Source organism: Rhinolophus ferrumequinum, chromosome 12, assembly GCF_004115265.2.
Source record: "Rhinolophus ferrumequinum isolate MPI-CBG mRhiFer1 chromosome 12, mRhiFer1_v1.p, whole genome shotgun sequence".
NCBI lineage: Eukaryota > Metazoa > Chordata > Mammalia > Chiroptera > Rhinolophidae > Rhinolophus > Rhinolophus ferrumequinum.
Window position 1 is genome coordinate 38,225,448 of NC_046295.1, and position 21,039 is coordinate 38,246,486.

Below are 21,039 nucleotides of genomic sequence, written 5' to 3' on the forward strand. Positions count from 1 at the left end.
ACATCACCAAACTTCTAAATAAAGACCCCAAAACTCTTCTAATATTAAACATTGGGGTAAATGTGAGCTATGCTTACATTTAAGAAAGATTAAGACAAACCAAGAACATAATTCTTTGCCAACCTGCTTTACTCCGGTTCTGGGTCGCTGCTGGAAACTCCTGGCAGCTCAGGGCGCAAGGTGGGACCCATCCTGGACAGAACACCCTTCCATCAAAGGCCACTGTCACTCACACCCACACTCCCTCAGCCTGGGATAATCTGGACACGCCTGTGCACCTCACGTGCACATCTTTGGGATGTAGGAGGAAACCAGAATACCTGGAGAAAACCCATGTAGACATGAGGAGAACACGCAAACTCCACACAGACAGTAGCTCTGGTGGGGAATTGATTTTTCTTTTTCCTTTCATCAGTGTTATGATGAATCAACGTTGAACGAAACGATGTTATTTAAAGACTGGCTGTACATACAAGGTCAGTGATAAACTACACTGGTATTTTCTTGCTGGGGCAGACCATTCCCACAATGGCTCCCCTAGGATTCCAAATCCCGTTTACGATGCCTTTTTGCTCCTTCCTCCTTCACTGCATACTTGATGTCCTTCACGTGGTCTTACCTGGGTCTGGAGTGACTGTTGCCTTTATATGAGTGTGATAAGGAGCTCCCTCCCTTGTTTGGGGGCTCACGGCACTTCTCTTTACCAAAGGATTTCCCCACATCACGCTGCTCACCTGCTTTTGTCTAAAGTGATGCGGCCTCCAGAGCATCCCTGAGAGAGAAGGCCTCTGGACTTGCGGAGATATTCCGCTTTCTTGGCCTCAGCTCTAGCAGTGAGTGGCCGCAGCCAGTCCATGCAATACATCCTCCAGAACACCCTCACCCTAAGACTGTTGCAGAGCAGGTCCACAGCCATTTAAGCAGATGTTTAAGGAGCATCTCCCATAGACCAGGCGCTGTCTAGACACTTGGGGGAGAGCGGTCAACCAAACAGGCATGGCCCCTGCCCTCGGGGCAAATTGTTAAGAGAAAAAGTGAACAAAATAATTTCAGATGATGATAAGTGCAGTGAGAAAAATAAAAGAGGATGATGTGACAGATAGCAACTTAAAATAGGCGGGTTGGGGGTGGGGGCGGGGGAGCCTCCTGGGGAAGAGATATTTGACCAGAGACCTGAATGCCCTAAACAGACAGACAGACCAGGCTTGAAAAGATCCGGAGGAAGACCATTATAGGTAGAGGAAAACATAAGGTCAAAATGCTGAGCTCGGAGTATACATGGTGTATTTGACAAGTAGAAAGAAGTCAAGGTACTTAGAGCAGAGGGAAGGGAAGGGAAGTTTTGGAGTGAGATCTGTTAGGCAAACGTCATGATACGGAGTTTAGATTTTATTCTAAGGTCAAAGGGGAGCTAGTGGACAGGTGAGTGACCCAATGATTTACGTATATTACTATCTCATTTAATACTCTCAACAGTGAGGAAATTAGTACTTACGGTCAAAGTAAGAAAGATATTGAACAGTTAAATTGTGGATCCAAACTTCACCGAAAGCTCAGCAAGGATCTTCAAATATGGATCTTCAAACTCCCAAGTCCAGCATTGTTCTCTGGGCACTAGCTGAGTGCAAGGTATGGTTAATGGCAAGGATGAGATCATGGACGTGATATTTTACTTGTGCATATTCCAAGTGTATGATCAAAGAATCAGGCAATGGAGGTGTCCTTGAGAGACATATTTCTTTCCTTTTTTTTTTTTTTTTTGTTAATTTTTTTTTTTTTAACTGGAGACTATTGGAGAACAGTGTGTTTTTCCAGGACCCATCAGTCGTTGTCCTTCAATCTAATTGTGGAGGGCACAGCTCAGCTCCAAGTCGCTGTTTTCAATCTTAGTTGCAGGGATAGCAGCCCACCATCCCATGCGGGAATTGAACAGGCAACCCTGTTGTTAAGAGCTCGCGCTCTAACCAACTGAGCCATCCGGCTGCCCAAGAGAGAGAGACATATTTCTTAGTGGACTTTCTGGAAGAGGCTGACTGCAGGATTTTAAGAGTTCTACAGGGTTAACGGATAGCAGTGCTATTGCAATAGCTCAATCTTACGGAGCACTTACCGTGTGCCAGGCACTGTTCTAAATGCTTTACACACACACACACACACACACACACACACACACACACACACACCAGTTTTTAAAAGAACAGTACAGGTAGAGAAAAGACAAGGGCAAAGTTTCTGAGATACTAATAAGCTTGGCATGTTTGATGACTAGAGAGAGGTCAGTGTACTAAGAGCAGTAATGCTTTTATCCCCACAGCAAGACTGTGAGGAAGGTGACATTATTCCAATGATGCAGATGAGGAAACTGAGGCATGGAGAGGCTAAGAATTAGCCCAAGATCACACCATGAGTAAGTAGCAAGAACTCTAGAAACCACACTTCTAGAAACCACACTTTTAACCCCATAACAAACTGCTGTTTACTGAGTGGTCCACATGTACAGGAATTCTACACAAATTGTTTATGACTATGAAAGGGGGTCATCATCATCAGATTCCTCCTTTGGGAGATAATAGAAGTTCAGAGCGTATTGTTAATTTCCTCAGGGTTGCTCAGGCAGCTGGGATTCAAATCCGGATGTGCCTGGTTGCCTGATGCCTGAATCCATACTCTTTGCTTTACCTTCTGCCGCCTCTTAGTATCTCCAAGGAGGACCCCCTCTCTCAAACTGGACCTACTGCAGGCCTTTCCCAATCTGCCATGCTGAAACCTAGGGTAAACAGCATTTTAGGTGTTTTGTTATTAATCTACTGAGATGCCCGAATTGCAAGAAACAAGTAGTCCTGGGGTCTCGCTGAGAGCAGGGTTGTAGGATTTAAGGGGCAGGACACTCCTAGTTGTCATAACCAAGAATGTGGCTTCAAAGCCTAAAGCCAGAACTTCTCCCTCAGGAAGATCCCAGATTCCTGGGAAGGTCCAGGAATGCCTTCAGGGGAACCTCAGTATTTTATGTTTTCTCAATGACCTGACCCACGCAGCACTTATTACTTGTTCACATCTCCCAAGAGGCAGGCATATGGTGACTGGTTTTGGGCCAAGAGAATTTCGTGCTTGTGTAATATATAAATTCTTTATCTCTTCTTTCTCTGAATATGTTTTTCAGAGTCCTCATTAGTTTTAAATATTTCTCATGATTGTTTTCTAACAGTCAAACCCTTCCAAATATATTATTGAATGTTACTGTGTATGTGTCTGATGTTGAAGGGATTATTTGTGATGACTATTATGTGTTTCTGTTGGATTTTTACTGTAGTATTTAATAGCCATGAAACTTGTACAGGAACGGCCTTCTTAAATCTAAAGTTCAGTGCCAAGATAATTAACATGTTAAACAACAAAGTTAAGATATTGAAATCTTAAATAAATTGGTATCTATATTTAATCTTGTTAAAAATTCACGCAAAGTTTCTACTGATATTTTTCTAGGGCTTTTTCTAGTCTATGAAAAGAATGGAAATGTAGCTTTCAAATGGTATATGCAGTCAACAGGTAGTGTTGCCATGAATAAATTGCAACAAACCTCCAAAACCTTATGAACATTTCTATAAGCCTGTGGTTAAGAGGGTCTTTTGGGTTAAAGAAAGGATTTATGTCCCCAGGGCTCAGAATTCATGAGGTTATGCTGTTTCTATAGATTATTACTTTAGATTCAAGGGTTCCCTTGCCAACTGCAGCATTAGAACGGAGAGCAATTAATGACCCCAGGAGCATTTCCCAGTCAATAGGGGTTGGGAGCCAGTGAGTAAATGCCCCAGCCTTCCCTCCTTTATGTGGACAATTCTGCTTTTCAGAAGGTACCACAGGAATCCTAACCCTTTCCTTCCTTCCTCTTTACTGAATCACCTCACAAGTAAACAATCTGCATTCACCTCTCAGTCTCAAGTTCTGCTTTAGGAAGAATCTCAACCAAGACCTTTGGTACCAGAACTAGCCCTAGAAAACAGACCATTAGATTGGGCTCCTGGCAAAGTCGTACTCACTGATGAGATGGCTGGTGGTTCGTGGGGTGGTGCTAAGCCTCTGCCGGCTGCACTGTCACGATTGCTAAGGCTTTCCGTGTGTGGGTTGGGATGAGGCATAAGTGAAAGAGGAAGCACTGAGTTGTTCAAAAGCTCAGCACTTGATTGCTCTGCGGCACTAGTCATCATAAAGATGATGGAGTCGGTTGCATGTCTGTTCTCGAATCTTTGAAGGAAAAGAAGGACAGATGCAGGTCAGCCAATTACTAACTCAAAGGGAAGCCAGAGGCTGGCTTGGCAGCACATAAATGAGTCTTGTCTCCTGAAGCCACGCGGCAGCCTGTGCTAAAAATCACGCCCAAGATTTATTGATAGGGTTTATTAATAAGCTTTCTTAATAAGGGCTGCAAAGAACACTTGACTGCGCAGCTTCCACTATTCCCTGTGCTACAGTCAGGGCTCGAGGATGAGGTCATTTCAATGGATGTGTCTGAAAACCTTGAACCCCTCCCCATATTTCTGCCAACACTCCTGGCTGGCAGAAGCAACAGTGCTCCTTGCTCGAGGAGAAAAAGCGTCCTTTCCTTGCCTGGAGACCATGCAAAGCCCTCACCCAAGGTGGCTGTGTTGCAAGATGATGTTTATTCTCGAGATCTGACATTCCCACCCCCGCCCTCCAGTTCATTGCCTCCAGACAGGTCTCAGCATAACCCAAGAGGGGAGATTTAATACCTGCTATGGTAGAAATGGGTATTCACAATATAATTACAAGGCGTGGCTAAAGTGTACTGTGCAGAACCAGGGAAGCATGTTCAGGAATGGATTTGGAGAGTATTAGGGTGGGGAGAAAGTGGAGGAGCAGAATATGAAGCCGGAAAGGGGAGCGTGAAATGACACTTGAGCGTTCTCCTGTGACTCGGGAGTGCATGTCCCGGTGGAAAAACAGAAAACGCTGGGATGCTGCTGAATCCCAATATGCTGCTGGGATGGCTCCTGAAGTTTGAACATGATCATGACCTTCAGCAGATGAAGTGGAGATGCCAGAACGGATGTGGGAGCATGTGGAGGAAGGGGTCAGTATGCTTAGACAGGTGGGCATGCGAGAACAGATTTATTACGTCAGACCAGAGAAGCTACCTGCTGACTAGATTCTCCAAGAGGGCCCAGGAGGTAGTCCTTTTATAAACGTGATAAGGAATGCACAAGTGAGGGACACGAGAATCCTTGAAAGCTTGGTGGTGGCTGTCCTCATTGGCTGGGACTGTTCTTAGACTGAAAGCGAATCACTTGAAGGGGAGGATGGGTCCCTGGAGGTAGGCTTCTTTTACCCTCCAGCAAGTGTGTGCAATATATAGTCACACAATTCTTCCCCAAATAGAACTGTTCACTGGGGAAGTTTCTGTGTGAGCCCTGTCCATATAAATACAGGGTCTGAACCCCAACTCTTAAAGGATCCCCATTACATCCTTATTCAATTCAACTGTGTGATTCCTACAAAAACCAGATGGGATCATTGCACTAAAGGCAGACTATATAGACAAATGCATGGTAGCTCCAATTATAGCTGCTGTACTAGATGTGCTATCTTTAGTCTTACAGATCTGGCAGTTGGTATGTGGCTGTTGGTCTCGGGAGGGCATTTTTTTTTTCTAATTCTGTAAGTAAGGGTGATCAAGAATCACATTAATGTGGAAAAGACAGAAATGGACATTCAGTGACTTGGATCAAGGCTACATTAACTCTCATGATCTCTGACATAAAGTGGTCTCCCAGGACCTTGGTCCTCTTGACATTTTGCAGCACGACATGCTGGTCCATTTATATCACTGATATCAATTAATTGGATATAGTGAATAGAAAGTAGCAAATGCTGTGGATGCTTCGTTAGATATATGATGTCCAAAAGATGAATTTGATAAAGTGAAGACGATTCAGGAGCTGCCGTATTGTAGAAGTTATTAGGGGTCCAATTGTCTGGGGTGTGCTGGGACATCCCCCTGAAAGAGAAAACCAAATTATAGCACCTTGTGCCCTCGACCACTAAGAAAGAGGCTCAGTGCTTGTTGGGCCTCTTTGGATTTTGGACACAGCCAGTTTTGAGTGGAGATCAGAGCAGGAAGGGACTTTACAGCAGATGAGGGTTTCATTGCAATCTGCCCTGAAGTTTGTGCTGATTGACCCAGCAGACCCAATGATGCTCCAGGTATTCCTGGTGGAAAGGACACTGTTTAGTCTCTGATAAACTCCAGTAGGAGAACTGCAACACAGACTCATAGTGCTCTGGACGTCATCCCACCTGTAGCAGAAAACCATTCATTGTAGACACTGAGCACCTGACCATAGGATACCAAATGACTGTGAGAATGGGCTTGCTCACCATGGGCCGGGCATTGTCATTATCATTGAATTATAAGGAGCTGCCACAACCCACTGTGATGAAACATGGTTCATCAGAATCAGGCAGAAGTAAGTCCAGAGGATGGCGCTAGTGTCTCTTCCTCAGTTCATGCACATGGCCTCGTAGCAGCTTCCAGATGATCTGATGGCAGACTTCTTGTGTCTGGTTCACAGGTGGGTTGGAGCAGTATATCGTGGGAAGAAGAAAAAGGCAGCTGTCACATCATAGTCATTCAGTATTGACCCTCAAGGACAGAGTGAGGGGAAATTCTTCCAGTGGATAGAGCTGCAAACGGTATGCTAGGTAGTTCACTTTGTATGGGAGGAGAAGTGGCCAGAGACACAGATATACATAGTCTTCTGGGCAGAGGGAAATGGTGTGGTTAGTCAGTCAGGGACATGAAACTAGCAAGATTGGAAGATTAGAAACGTGTGAGTGGTTCTATAGAAGTGGGCGTAGTGTGAGAGAGCATCCATTCCAGAAGAGATGCTCAGTAACCAGGTGACAGGATGACTTACCCAGGGACTATCAGCCAGTATCTCTCCCAGGGCCCCAGTGCTTGAGCAATGGGTCCGTAAAGAAAGGAGCTATACTGGTTGGGATGGAGACTATGCATTTGACCAGCAGAATGAGCTGTTTGTCACCAAGGTTGACCTACTGGCCACTGGCTACTGCTAATGCTGAATGTCCAACATTGTTAGTATTAGTAAATGACATTGAACCCTCAGTTGGGTATAATACCTGGAGGACATCGGCCAGCTGCCTGGTGGCAGGTCGATTACATCAGACCTCTTCCGCCTTGGAGGTAGCGATTCAGATCATATGCGAATTCATATCTGGGAATGTATTCTGTTTGAGGGCAGATATAGACTTTTGAGTTTAAAAACATAAAAAGGACACATAAACTTCATTGAGCTATTTCTAGTTTAAGCATAATTACTGGCCAACCACTGGGACTCCTTCCCTCTGGTTCTGCCTTTAATGGTTATGAGATAGGACAGTGACCTGTTATCATTCTGCATGGGAGAGCCTTTTAAAAGCTTAAAAAGATTTTAAATGACTTCTCCATAAATAAACAGTCCCAGTCCCAACTTTTCCCTCAGGTTCTCCTGTATATCTACATCCCCGCTAAATATTTAGCATTGCTCTCTTACCACAAGCACATGGGTATAATATGAATTTGCCTAGTCTTGAAAAGGATTTTGACCCATCTCTATAGTAACATTAATTAAAGCAACCAATGACTGAGCACTTCCTGCCTGCTAGTCACTGCGCTAGGTATTTTTCATAAGGTATCCTATTTAATTTTCAGAACAACTGCACAGGGTAAATGTTATAATAATAGAGTTGTCCGTGAGGACACCAAGCATCAGAGAAGTAACTTGCCCACAGCTGGTAAGTTGTGTATCTAGGATAGAATCCAGGTGTGGTTCTCAACAATGCACACAGGATTCTCACTTTATTTTTGAACTTCAGAGATACAGAATCCACTGGGTCAATTGAATTCATTATACCCCCAAGAATTACTTTCTCTTCTTTCTTTTCATCGTATGTTTTTCACATTGTCCCCCTCTGTCAGACTTCAAACCACCTCTGCAATCACTGTCACGGGTTTTGATTCATTTACTTGCCATACAGAGCACTTGGCATACGTTTTAATAATTTAAGACGGTTGATTCTGCATAACTTGGTGCAGGATACTGTGACCTAAAGATATAAATTAGGCGAGCATCCTGACATGACGGGATCCCAGAAAATGGAGTGCAGAGCAGCCATGAGGCTAGACCACAGAGTGCAGTTACCATTGCTGGCCACCAGGTGGCAGAGGCACCCAGGGCAGAGCGGTAAGGAGGCTAAGGGTGCGCTGAGGACCTGGCTAAAGGTGAGGCTCCCCAAAGGCCTGAGAGCCAAAGGCAGACTATTGACGTTCTCGGCAGGGAGGGCCAGCTGTTTAGGCAAACGTAATACAGAAAGATAGAAGATAGGATTCCCTGGTGAGTTTCAAACAGGCTCGCTGACTTTGGTATGAGTGAACTTCAGTTGTGATGAGGTTCTAAAAGGGACTTCCCACATTTTTTTTAATGCCATGGGCCCATTTGACAGGCTGGTGAAATTTTTGGAGCCTGTGGTAGATGATATTTTACAAAAATTGCCTCAACTCCATTTTGAGTCTCCTCTTTTTCCATAAACCTTGTAATTCCCCCTCAAGAGGTGGAGCCTGTGTACTATCCCCATGAACTTTGGTGGGCCTCAATGAACAGAGTCCAGTGGAAGTGATATATGTGACTTTGGAAGAGCAGTAATAAAAGTCAGTAGGTTTCTGTCTGGCCTTCTCTCTTTTGGGACCCTGAGCTGCCTTGTAAGTAGTCAGGCTACCTTGAAGCTGCCATGTTAGAGAGACTACGTGGAAAGCTTATGCAGAGGTAGAGATGCGGGATGAGTCCCACCTGTTCTCGTCCCCAGCTAGACCTGTAAATTGATGATTTCAGCCCCAGCTAGCCTCTGACTAATTCCATGAGAAACCCCAAACTAGAATTGCTTAGTGGAGCCCAGTCAGCCCCAGAACCAAGAGAGATAATAATGATTGCTGTTTAGGCTTTCTTTGGTGAGCAGTTAACAGCGTGAGCATGCTAACTATCCACTATCCTAGCCGCATCACCTCCACTATACCTGACATGTGAGAATTGCTCCATAAATATTTATTGAATTAATGAGTCTAATGTGCTTCAAATTTCTACTGACATTGACTACTTCCTCTGTCTCTCTCTTCCTTCTCTGTAATCCGAGCTGAACTCAACCCGGGCATTAAGCTTTTGCCCCAGGTCTCTGAAATTTACAGGTTGCCAATTTTTTAAACGATTTCTCAATTAATTCAGCAGCACATGTACGTAGTATCACTAGGCTTAACACCTAGTTAGGAAGAATAATTAGTTAAAATAGGAAGCTACCAGATGGTAAGTATCATCATTAACAACCATATGTGAGCCAAGACATGAATTACAAAGTTAATTTGAGGGCATATTTTATGCTTGCCCTGGCACCAAAATTGCTAGTTGCAGATCTGCCTGGAAGTTCCATTCTACACAGTAATTTCTGATGGCAGATCTATTAACTTTATTATGTATGGGGATGAGAAGGTAGAAAATATATTCACATTAGTAAGTTATGGGAAGGATAGATTATGGACCTATCTTTCTGTATTTGGCCTGCTAATTGGAAAGTTGAGATTTGAGGCTCAGCCAAGAGAGATTAGAGCATTACCTACCAGTGGTGATCTACAGAGCTCAAGGAAATACACCAGATAGGAGAAATGTGTACACCAGCAGGTACAGACACCTGCATCGCTTTCACTTGTAGGATCTGCAGCCATATGGATCAGCCATATGGGAGAGAAACTGTGAACTACTCTGGATAAACAGTGCTGAGATGGCCCCAGATTGCCCCAAAGATGTCAGTGTTTTACTATGTCTCCAACATTGTATATCAGCCTGAAGTTTGGCCATAGAGGTATCAGCCCATGATGTTCTTTACTGCAGGAAATAAAAAAATTAAAAGATGGCTCCCTGTTTAAGTAGCTTGCCATATTCAGGGTTCCAGACTTTTCTTCATCATTATGTAATTGAATCTTTCTTTTTGTACCAAGTCCTTGGCCAGACTCAGAATTGCTTATGAAGCTCAGAGGTCAGTCATCAGCCATGCCATTTCCTTCTATTTCTTTGCTCCTGTGCTTCTTTCAAGGACCGTCAGTCTCATTTCTCAGTGATTTGAAGCATGTGCTAAGGGGTCAGTGCCACACCATCCCACAGCTTCTTGCCCTCCCATGTGGTTCTCCTAAGGGCTGGCATTTGTGCTGGAGTGACGATCACATGATATGTCACCAGAAGTTCCCACTTTGCCACCCATTAGCTACGGGGGCTTTGACTCCTCTTCAGTACAGTGGGGAGAGCAGCAACGAACGTGTCAATTCTAAAATGTGTGCCCTCTGGACCTTCAGAAAACCTTGTAACTGAATGTTAGCAGGCAAAATGTTCCATCCCTCCTTTGCTAATAGAATCATTTCAGTCTCTTCCTTGCCACATCCTTTAGATGCCCCATTGTTTGACTACAAAGACTTTTCTTTTAAATGAACTAAGGGGCATGAACCACTGAGGTTTCTATTTCAGTTGCAGCAAAAAATGGAATCAACAAGGAAGCCACCCCAGTATTAAGTGGATCAAAGCAGGTCCCTAGATCCATTAGCCTTTCAGTCTGATGTATATTGATTAAAAATATTCAGGCTAATCTGGTATCACTTTGTGTTCCGGTGTGATGGATAGGAAAAGAATAAACTTGTTAGCCGAAGAAATCTTGAATGGATAGGGTGGGAGGTGTAAGCTGAAAAGATGCAAATGCATGTCTGTAGGCCATCTGTGTGTTTCTAGGGAAATTCTGACTGAGAAATTGTTACAAGGAAGACAATGTGACACTGAGGTACCTCTCTTGAAATCAGATCCCATGTAAACCAACACTTGGGGAATAGTGCCACACTATCCTTTGCATGATCCGGTGTATTTGTTTCCCATGGCTGCTACCATAACAAATCGCCATGTTAAAAGAAAGCAAAATTTTTATAACCATGCATAGTGATGGATGTTAACTAGGCTTATTGTGGTAGTCCTTTCATAATATATATAAATATCAAATAATCATATACACGTGAAACCAATATAATATGTCAATTATATGTAAATTTTAAAAAATTATCTTACCATTCTGAATGTCACAATCCTCTTCATTTTGTTTACATATGAGGAGAATGAGGTGAAGAGAGACCAAAGTGACTCACCAAATTCAACTACTTAGTGACACAAAAAGCTCGCACCTGCTTTCTAGTTCTCATTACAACACTGGGATTGCAAATTAAGTTTGGAGTTAGCCACTGATTATCTGATCTTGTCATATTTTCCCCCATGATATTGGGTAAATAAGTTTATATTTAAAAAGTAAGAAAAATAAAAGTAAACTCTCCATGTAGTTCACTGATCTGGAGTACCCACTGTTTACTAAGGTGGCTAATGCATTAATTGACAGAATGGATTTAAATCTCACGATGAAGAAACTTTTTTCTTAGTGGGTTCAGAAACGTGGTCTAAGAAATATGGCTGAAATGAGTGTGGAGAAAAATGTCTAGTTTCCTAGGGTTTTCTTTTTTTTAATGCTTGTTTTTCTACAAAATTTATGGAAAAGCATTTGTTGAGGGTACATTCTGTGTGAGACATTGTCCTAGGGTCAGAAAAAAAGACAACAAGAGAAGGTTTTATTGGCATTTATTATTTACTACTTGGATTTCTCAAACTCCTGCAAATACAGAGAAAAAAACTTTAAATTTTAAAACACAACAATCTCAAAGTTGCCTAAGTAGGGCATTGAATGAGAATAATTGCATATGTGGCATGTTAAAAAATGTGAGTTGCAGTTCTACTCCTGTTAAATTCCTTGTGGATGGGAACCTTACGCTGCTTTGCTTACTCTGCCAAAATCCGATAAGCCAAAGTATGTAGGTGCGATTAAGATATGGAAATCCAGAATTTGGACAAATCCCAACGCAGATGGGAGAATTAGTGTCAACCTTTGTACATGCCCGAGCCCTTTGCCATTTGGGGTTATAGTTCTCTCAGGCTTGGTTTGCTGATTTATGGCTTATTTTTCCTATGGTATTTGTTAAACCAGTTCCTCCCATACCATACATTACCCCAAAAGAGCAAGGCAGTTTGCTTTGGAAAACGAATGAACATGTTCAGGTCATTTGATGTTTTGTGATACAGTTGATTTGTAGCTATATTACGGAGTATGGAAATATTTAGAAAAGTTAGTAAACTAGAGATGATGTACATAATTAGACTCAGGGAATCACATTTTTTACTTCTTTGTAGCCCTAAAGTCACCAGAAAGGGAATCAAGCAGAAAGAGAGGAGAGGAGAGAGATGGTGTGGAAAAGGATGTTTCTGAGATGAATTGGAGGCGGTGTGGGAGAAGTGAAACATCTTGAAAGCCAAAATTGGTTTTAGACCATAATTCCTATGACCTGTAAAGGTCTGAGGTTTTTGTAGAGAACTGATGGATGGTAGCTGTTGTCTTGTCATGACCAGGTCAGGCTTTGAGATCGACTGATCAGTCAAGCAATTTGGGTGTATCTGGCCCCTGGCTCAGAAATTGCACAAAGTCTGACTGCAGCAGTGAGAAGTATAAACTACATAATGGGTCACAGTTCTCTTGAAGCACTCCTCCAGGCTCTCTGTGCAGCCTTTAGTTGAAAACCACTGAATTCCACCTGAAGGAAACAAAAGAGGGAGAGGCAGAGAAATCCCTTGGGTGGTGCAATCTGCCCGGCCTCAGATGCTTCAGATAACTAACAGGTTAAAAAAAGAAATACAAAGCAAAATTCTAGGTTTATCAAAGTATAATCATCTTGCTTTTAAGAACTCCCACCTAAAAAGTATTCTAGTTGGGTACATTGCAGTGCAAAAGGTTTGAAATTGTAAAACAAAATAGCTTTCAAACTCAGATGATAAAAGCCATGCAATTGTCATTGACTGTAGAAGTGTTTGAATTGTTAACGGTTTGGAAGCTTTCTAACACCATTCCCAAGTTTAACCCAGGCCATGAGTTATTCACGAGGTTGAATCCCCAGAAGGATCATTTAGATGTGTGTTTCTCAGAAATGGAGGCGTGTCCTTGACATTACTTAATTTTCCCCTGATTATAGAAGTAATGCATGTTCACTGTAGGAAATGTGAAAACTACACAAAAGTACAAAATAAGTGACAGTGGTGTCCTGTAAGCCTAGCACCCCAGCTTCAGTTGTATGAAGGAGAATACAGAGGAGGAATTTGCCCAAAGGCTGCAAATCGTATGATAGTTGGAAACGAGCCAACAGTAGTCTCTCCACTGGGGGTGATTTTGTTCCTCTACCCCAGGCCAGTAGATAATGCCCAGATATATATTTTTTAATTGAATTTATTCAGGTGACCTTGGTTAGTAAAATTATATGGGTTTCAAGGGTACAATTGTGTAACACATCACCTATATATCACATTGTGTGCTCACCGCCCAGTCAGCTCCCCAGAGACATTCTTGTTGTTTCACCTTGGAAGATGTTACTGGCAATTCTTGGGCAGAGGCTGGTGATGTGCTAAACACCCTACAATCGGCAAGCTAGCCTTGTATAATAAAGAATTATCCTGCCAGTGTCAACAGTGTCAAAGAGGAGAAACCCTGTTGATAAAACTATCAAAACATCGTTTCCAGTTCTATTTGTTTCACAGCAGTGTGACATGGCAACATTCCCAAGTTGGGAAACTAGCTCTTCCTACAACATTGTGGTCACTCCAGGCCCTTGTCCCACTGAGAACTATTGTCAAGATTTTACTATACGAGCTTCCAGGCTCTTTTTTAATGTGCAGAGTCCATTAATAATTGTTTTGATGTCAAACTGACTGGATGATTATCTGTCCACATTCAGTAAGAGAAGAGCCGTCACTCATGGTTCTGGGGGACTTAGCACTTTTCTGCTTCAATAAGGAGGGTGCTCTGACTGGCAAAGGTACAAGTCAGAGGGAATCTGGGGCCTGGAGAAGGGACCGAGGTTAGATAGGTAGAACAAAGCTCAAGTAACCTTCTTAATCCCCAAATCCCAGCAGACATGACCCCCAAATTCTACTCCTTTCTCCAAACTAACTTTGATCTCCTCTCATTTTTATTCTCCTCTTCCAATTCCATAGAGAAATTTAGAGTTTTGCTTTGCGGAGATTTTTATTCGTAAGTGGTATACTATATGTACTGTTTTGCAACTCATAGTTTTTCTGCTCAACAATATTTTAGAGGTTTTCCCATGTTAACAAAGGGATCTAGTTCATTCTAAGTGTTGCATAGCATTCCATGGTTTGAATATACCATAGTTTACATAACAATCACCTATAAACAAACATTTAGGTCATTTCCATTGCTCTGCTATTAAATATAAAGTTGTAATGATAACCTTGATATATGCCTTTTTGTGTTACGTGTAAATATTTCTCTGCAGTAGATGCCAAGACATAGAATTGCTTTGTAGAAGGCTGTGCTTGTTTAAAATTTTCACAGAGATTGTCAACAATGCTAAACAAATCTAAACTGTTATTGGAAATGCAATGAGAGTTCCCATTTCTCCACACTGTCACTAAACATTGATATTATAAAACTTTTATAACTTTTATCAATCTGATGGATTGAAAATGTTACATTATTTCTGTAATTTGTGTTTCTTTGATATTTACTGCTGAGTGGAGCAGCTTTTTGTTTTTAAATCAGGTCATTTATATTTCCTCTTCTGAAAATTACCTTTTCATTTCCTTTAGCAAGTTTTTAAATTTTTTTTTGATTGTTGGTCTTTTTAAAAATTGTTTTTTGAAAGTTCTTTACTCTGGATAGATATTAATTTTTTTTCCTGTTATTTATATTCCAACTATTTTCATCCAGTTTATTCCTTATCTTTTAAATTTCGGAGTTGTCATTCATTTTAAATTTTGAAATGTTGATATATTCAAATTTATCTGTAATTTCCTTTACGTTTCCTTCTTGGATGTTAAGGAGGTCTTCTCTCTTTCAAGCTTAAAATATGTTCTCCAGTATTTTCTTCTAATGTTTTTATCATTTGGAGTTTTCCATTTAGCTTTTTAATCCATGCAGACAAGACTGGCTTCCTGGGCATGCAGCCTGTGCAGTTGTATAAGGCTATACTTAGAAGGGCCAGCAAATTATACGTTCATTTTTTGTGAGTATCTGAGTAGTGTAAAGGAGACAGCATATAGATTTATTAGGAAAGTATGCTCTGGAGTCGAAGTACATGCATTTGAATCTTAGCTTCGACATTCATTAGTTGTATAACATCATGCAAATTTCTTAATCTTTCTATGCCTCAGATTTCTCATGCTTAAAAAGTGGGGATCATGACAAGATCCAGCTCATATCATTGTTTTGTTTGATTGGTAGAATATAATTCAGGAAAATCCCTTAGTATAATATCTGGCGTGTAGTAAATGCTCAATGAATGTTTGCTCTTATATAGAAGGATTTTTCCTGTGCTCATTTTAAATAACTTTTCTTATTTTTTTTTAATAAGTATCAAGACTTACCTGTAGAGTGGATCTCTTTTATACAATACTGACCAGGTTTTGCTATGCAGATTCCAAAGTCTAAAACACATCCATGGAAGGGAAGTGAAAGGTTGCATGATTGACAAAGCAGAACTTCAACATCTCTAACTACAGGAGAGAGAATATAAGGGGGAAAATAGAGATGGAGACCAAAGATGAAAAAAAGGGAAGAGAGATCCAAAAATAAAGCAGTGCTTTTCAACTTTAAAAAGTAAGCAATATTTTAAAAAGTAATTCTAGTTCACATATGCTACATTCATGAATTGGAAGTGCCCTGAACTGACACTAATTAGAAATGAGGTCAGGGGATTGATCTTAAGAACTTAGTTGTTTAAAATGTATTCCGTTCCTCAGTGTCTAATTAGGTCACACCAAAGTTGTTTAGCCAGAAAATTTACTTCTAGCCATATACTCATTCTTAGGCCACCATTTTAATGTCTAAAGCAGCATATTATACAAAGTAAGTTCCCTGTGAATATTTATCGCTTGATTCATGTTTACATATTGGTTATCTTCCATACTCAGATTCAGTGGCTCACAAAAATTATTCATTTTGGTTATGTAAAAATAGCCCAGCAATTCTTGAACTTAGTCAACATAGATAAAAGTGGAAGACATTATCTAGAAGATCTGTTTCCAGATTTGACTGTGCATCAGATTTACTTACGCAGTTAAAATAAACACAGATTCCTAGAGGCTACCACCTCCCCTCTTTAGAATTTACAGGGAGTGGGGCCCAGGAATCTGTATATTAGATATACAGAAACAGCAGAAGGCTTGTGATTTGGGTATAGAAATCTGGACCAGTTTTTGAGAACCACTTGTTCTGCCAAATTCAGGAATCTCCTTTATAATAACTCCTGCTGGGAGCCTTGGCTGGTGACGGAGAGCTCTTCACTATTAAAAGCAAGGAAATGGGATCTGAAATCATATTTATAAGTATTCAGGCAATTGAACAAATACAGTCAGCAAAAATGCTTAAAAGTTAAGGCATTGTCTTCAGTTGTAGTGAAGAATGTGAAGGCCAAGGTTTTAGGAAGCCTATGGATATTGGGTGTGGAATCAGAAGGAGGGGGGACAATATGAGAGGGAGAGAAAGAAATGAGAGCAGACCTCCCCCAGGAAAACAGTCTAGGGGCCGTAGGCAAGGCAGAGAAAGATCTGGCATCATGTAAATTCTCCACTTTGGAGACCTCTTGCACCAAAAGTCTGAGCCATGCAGTGTCACTCTAAGGGCAAGCTGTGAGTTTGAGAAGTCCAGACTCTCAGACCCCATACCACACCTGCTGAATCAGACTGCATTTTCATAAGTTCCCCAGGGGACTCGGCTGTACATTAATCTTCTGACTCTAAGAGACTGCCCTAGTAACCCGTGGGTTCAACATAGAGAGCCATCTTCGTTAATTACCACCTTACTTTTTCACTGAGAAGGAGAATTCCCTTCATGGTGCTTGAACATGCCTGTTTGGAGATAATATCTACCTGGTTTGAGGGACCTTAGAAATTGTGTGAAAGGAATAAAAAACCTCCCTGTGATATCTTTTATGTGGTTCTGTCATAAATAAAGGTATGCTGGAGGTGGTGAAGAAAAGCACATATAAAAGGAAAAGTGCTGGGAGACCACTTCCTGTGCTAATTTGGTCTAATTAATTCATCTTCTTTGCCATATTTATAAGGGCTGCCACCTCTGTATGGTTGGTTTCAGCTCAGTGATAAATAATAGCAACATGTGGACCACCATCTACAGCTCAGTTTTCTCATCTATAAAATGAGAAATAACAGCACTTAATTCATATGGTTTTCATGAGGATTCAGTGAATTAATACAAATGAAATATTTAGACTAATGCCTGGCATATAGTAAGTGCTCAATAAATGTAAGCTCTTATTATTATTTAAGTACTTACTCAGGCCTTGTTATAAGCACTTTAATTACCTTAAGGTAATTACCACACTTCACTTATATTACAATTCTGTAATTTTCTAAGTAATTTTCTATTTTTTTGATTTATGCTTTATTAATGTCTTACCACTTAAGAGGCAGAATAAGATAAAAACACCACCGAAGACAGACCTTCTCATTCTTAGATTTCTAGCCAAAAAGGAAGATGGAAAGAAAGATATGTTCCACCATTAAATCTTTCCTGGGGAAGTAATAAAGTTACAAATTTATGTTAGCTGTTATCAAAAAGGGAAATGACTATGTTTCATTTATTTCATTAATAAAGTATAAATAAATTTATTTTGTGAAGGAGGAAAAAAAAGGTACCTGTCTTTATCAAAAATTCACCATAAAACTTCTAGTTCCAGAACATTTTAAGTGTTTTCTCATTATCAAATACCATCACTTCCCTTAATTTTTTCCTCAAAAAGTAATTGTTTAATGCAAAAATATGAAGTGAGATAGATGATGTTTCTAGAATGATATCCTGTTAAAAATTCATGTGACTATTAGCCAAAAAGAAAGTATTTATTTATGCTTCTTTATAAACTAATGCTTTTATTGCAAAGAATCATGTTTATAAGGAAAAGTCTTATATGATAGTTGACCTTAGTTAATATGTATTCAAATGAAGAGAAAGAAATTGTCAGATTCTCTAAAATATAACATTTCAGTTATTCATGACTTACCTGCCTTTATCATGAGGTATTATGGGAATTTTCCAGGTCTGAACTTGTTTAAAGGATAGCAACAAGTAAAATTTCTGAGGTGATGAAGTCTGTTATAACTGAAACCAACAAGGCAAGTCTCTGACCCACCAGATTCCAAACAGTTTAAACAGTAAAAATTGCCCAAGTAAACAGAAAGGAAAATTTTTTCACCTGAACACACTGATCTATGTGGACCTTAATTGCCTTATTCATAAAATTAACATAATAAGACTAAGTCAACAGTTAAACTGATTTACTGTAAATCTGGCTAAAGATTTCTATGCTCACTATCCTACAGATTAATTAGTTCAAATATACATAGTCATGTGGACATACTATTTCTTCCTTGTATACTTGGTCTTGATTATTAAAAGTATCATATCTTTAGAGCAGAAATTGGTGCGTTCAGAAAGCAATTTGATTTTTAAAAATAATGTTTATTTCTAAATATATAGTTCCAAATTAATATATTCTTCTTGAAATGAATTAAAATATGTCTTCCCAAATATAATCACATTATCAATATGTTGGGTATCCATTTTATTCTGTGCATTTTCATAATACACTTGTAACTTGGAAATATGCATAGTATTGCTTTTTGTTTTATTTTTGAAAAAATAGTATCATATTATACATATTATTTTTCCCCTTGTATTTTGCTCAAAAATATGTTGAAAATCTTTCTGTCAGTCTTTAACAGTACTTTATTATTTTTCATTGCTATATAATATTTTTGGTATGGACTATACCATAGTCTCATTGTGGTTTGATTTGTTTTTCCCTGATGATTAATGATACAGAGCACCTTTTCATGTACGAACTGTTGGCCATCTATATGTCTTCTTTGGAAAAATATCTATTCAGATAGTCTGCCCATTTTAAAAATCAGATTTTTTTGTTGTTTTTTGCTGTTTGGTTATATGAGTTCTTTATATATTTTGGGTATTAATTCTTTATTAGACATATGATTTGCAAATATTTTCTCCCGTTCGGTAGATTGCTGATTTTTGTTGATGGTTTCCTTTGCTGTGCAGAAGCTTTTTAGTTTGATGTAATCCCACTATTTAGTTTTGCTTCTGTTGCTTTAGATTTTGGTGTCAGATTAAAAAAATCATCGCCAAGGCCAATGTCAAGGAGCTTATTGCTTATGTTTTCTTCTAGGAGTTTTATGGTTTCAGGTCCTATGTTTAGGTCTTTCATCTGTTTTGAGTTAATTTTTGTGTGTGGTATAGGACTATGGTGCAGTTTCATTGTTTTGCATATGGCTGTCCAATTTTCCCAACACCACTTATTGATGTTGGGAAAATTGGACCGTCATATGCAAAAGGAAGAGACTGTTCTTTCAGCCTTCTATGTATTTGGCTCCTTTGTCATAAATCAATTGACCATATATGTGTGCATTTATTTCTGGTTTCTCTATTCTTTTCCATTGATCTATGTGCCTGTTTTATGCCAATACCATACTGTTTTAAAATGACATTCTGGAAAAAGCAAAACTGTAGTGGTTGCCAGGGGTTGAAGGGGAGAGGATGGCCTGGGTACAAAAAGCTAGCATGAGGAAATTTTTGAGGGTGATCAAACTGTTTTGTATCTTGTTTGTGGTAGTGGTTACAGGACTATGCATTTGTGAATTGCAGTGGCTATAAATTTAATAATAAATTAAAAAAATTAATAAATCACTAAGTGCTGGCAGGGAGAAATATTGGGAGTCAAAAGAGACAGTAAGGGGGAGAGGGTTCTAATTTATTATTTATATTGAGGGATCAGGAAGGCTCTGAGGAAGTGACTTTAAGCTGACCTGTGAAGGATGGATGAAGAGTAGTTGGCCAGGAAAGAGGTGGGGGAAAGAAGATTTCAGATCGAAGAAATAGCTTATAAAAGTCCTTGATAAGGCAAGGGAGTACTTTGGTTCTCAAAAGTTAAGAGAAGAGCAGTGTGGTCGTAGCCCTGGTATAAGAGTGATGAGAGAGGGTCACACCCTGTATGGCCTTATGGGCCACTTAAGGATTTTGGTTTCTATCCAAGAACAATGTAGTTTTTGCCAGTGATAAGGAATAGCATGATTAGATTTATTATTATGCTTTAAAAATAGGGCTGCAAGTTGAAAAAAGTGAAGATGAGGGAGAGTAGAAGTTGGAATATCTGCATGAAAGAAAAAATGGTCTGGGACAATCCTCGAATTCACACCTACTTTCTGGGGAAAATTACCATTTCTAATAAATCCTTATGCCAGTTTCTAATGAATTTTGATGGAATAAAGACTTGTTCTGGGTAATAGTGACATGCAGTTAGCTATGAACTCCCAGCCAGTCAAGAATCTAATCACCTTCAACCAAACTGTTCTTTCTTTCTGTGCCTAATCCATTCTCTTTTTCTAGAAAATTTCCCTACCAGGAATAAATATTCTTTTTTAAATTATTTTCTCAATTTAATGTTTTACAAATAGTCACTCATTTTCAGCCTTTGGAAGACCTCTGCGGTCATGGTTGGCCATGTGCTCAGACACCCAGATTTCCAGACAAATTCTCTTTCCAGATTATGTTTAGCTTGAGGTCTGAATCTGGAAGGAATAAATATTTTAACTGACCTAAACATTTTTTCTTGCATGCACGCAAGATTGTAATAAAATGTTGACATGTTTATTTCGTTAAACATGTTAAAAGCTTTTAACTAAGTTTCTGGAAACAAGATCAGTGTACAAAAGTTAATTGCCTTCCTGAATATCATCAATAAACCATTAAAAAACATAAACTCTAAAAGATGTCATTTATAATAACAATAAAAAATAAGGAATTTGTGAA

General features: G+C 39.8%; 1 protein-coding gene across 1 annotated transcript; it reads right to left on the reverse strand.

Moving 5' to 3' along the window:
* Positions 1–12,599: 12,599 nt before the first annotated feature.
* Positions 12,600–18,230, reverse strand: C12H9orf57 (chromosome 12 C9orf57 homolog). Its single transcript, XM_033122016.1, has 3 exons — positions 18,218–18,230; positions 15,567–15,695; positions 12,600–12,724 (listed from the first exon to the last, which is right to left on the reverse strand). The coding sequence occupies exons 1-3, from the start codon at positions 18,228–18,230 to the stop codon at positions 12,600–12,602; spliced, it is 267 nt and encodes an 88-aa protein (XP_032977907.1).
* Positions 18,231–21,039: the final 2,809 nt, after the last annotated feature.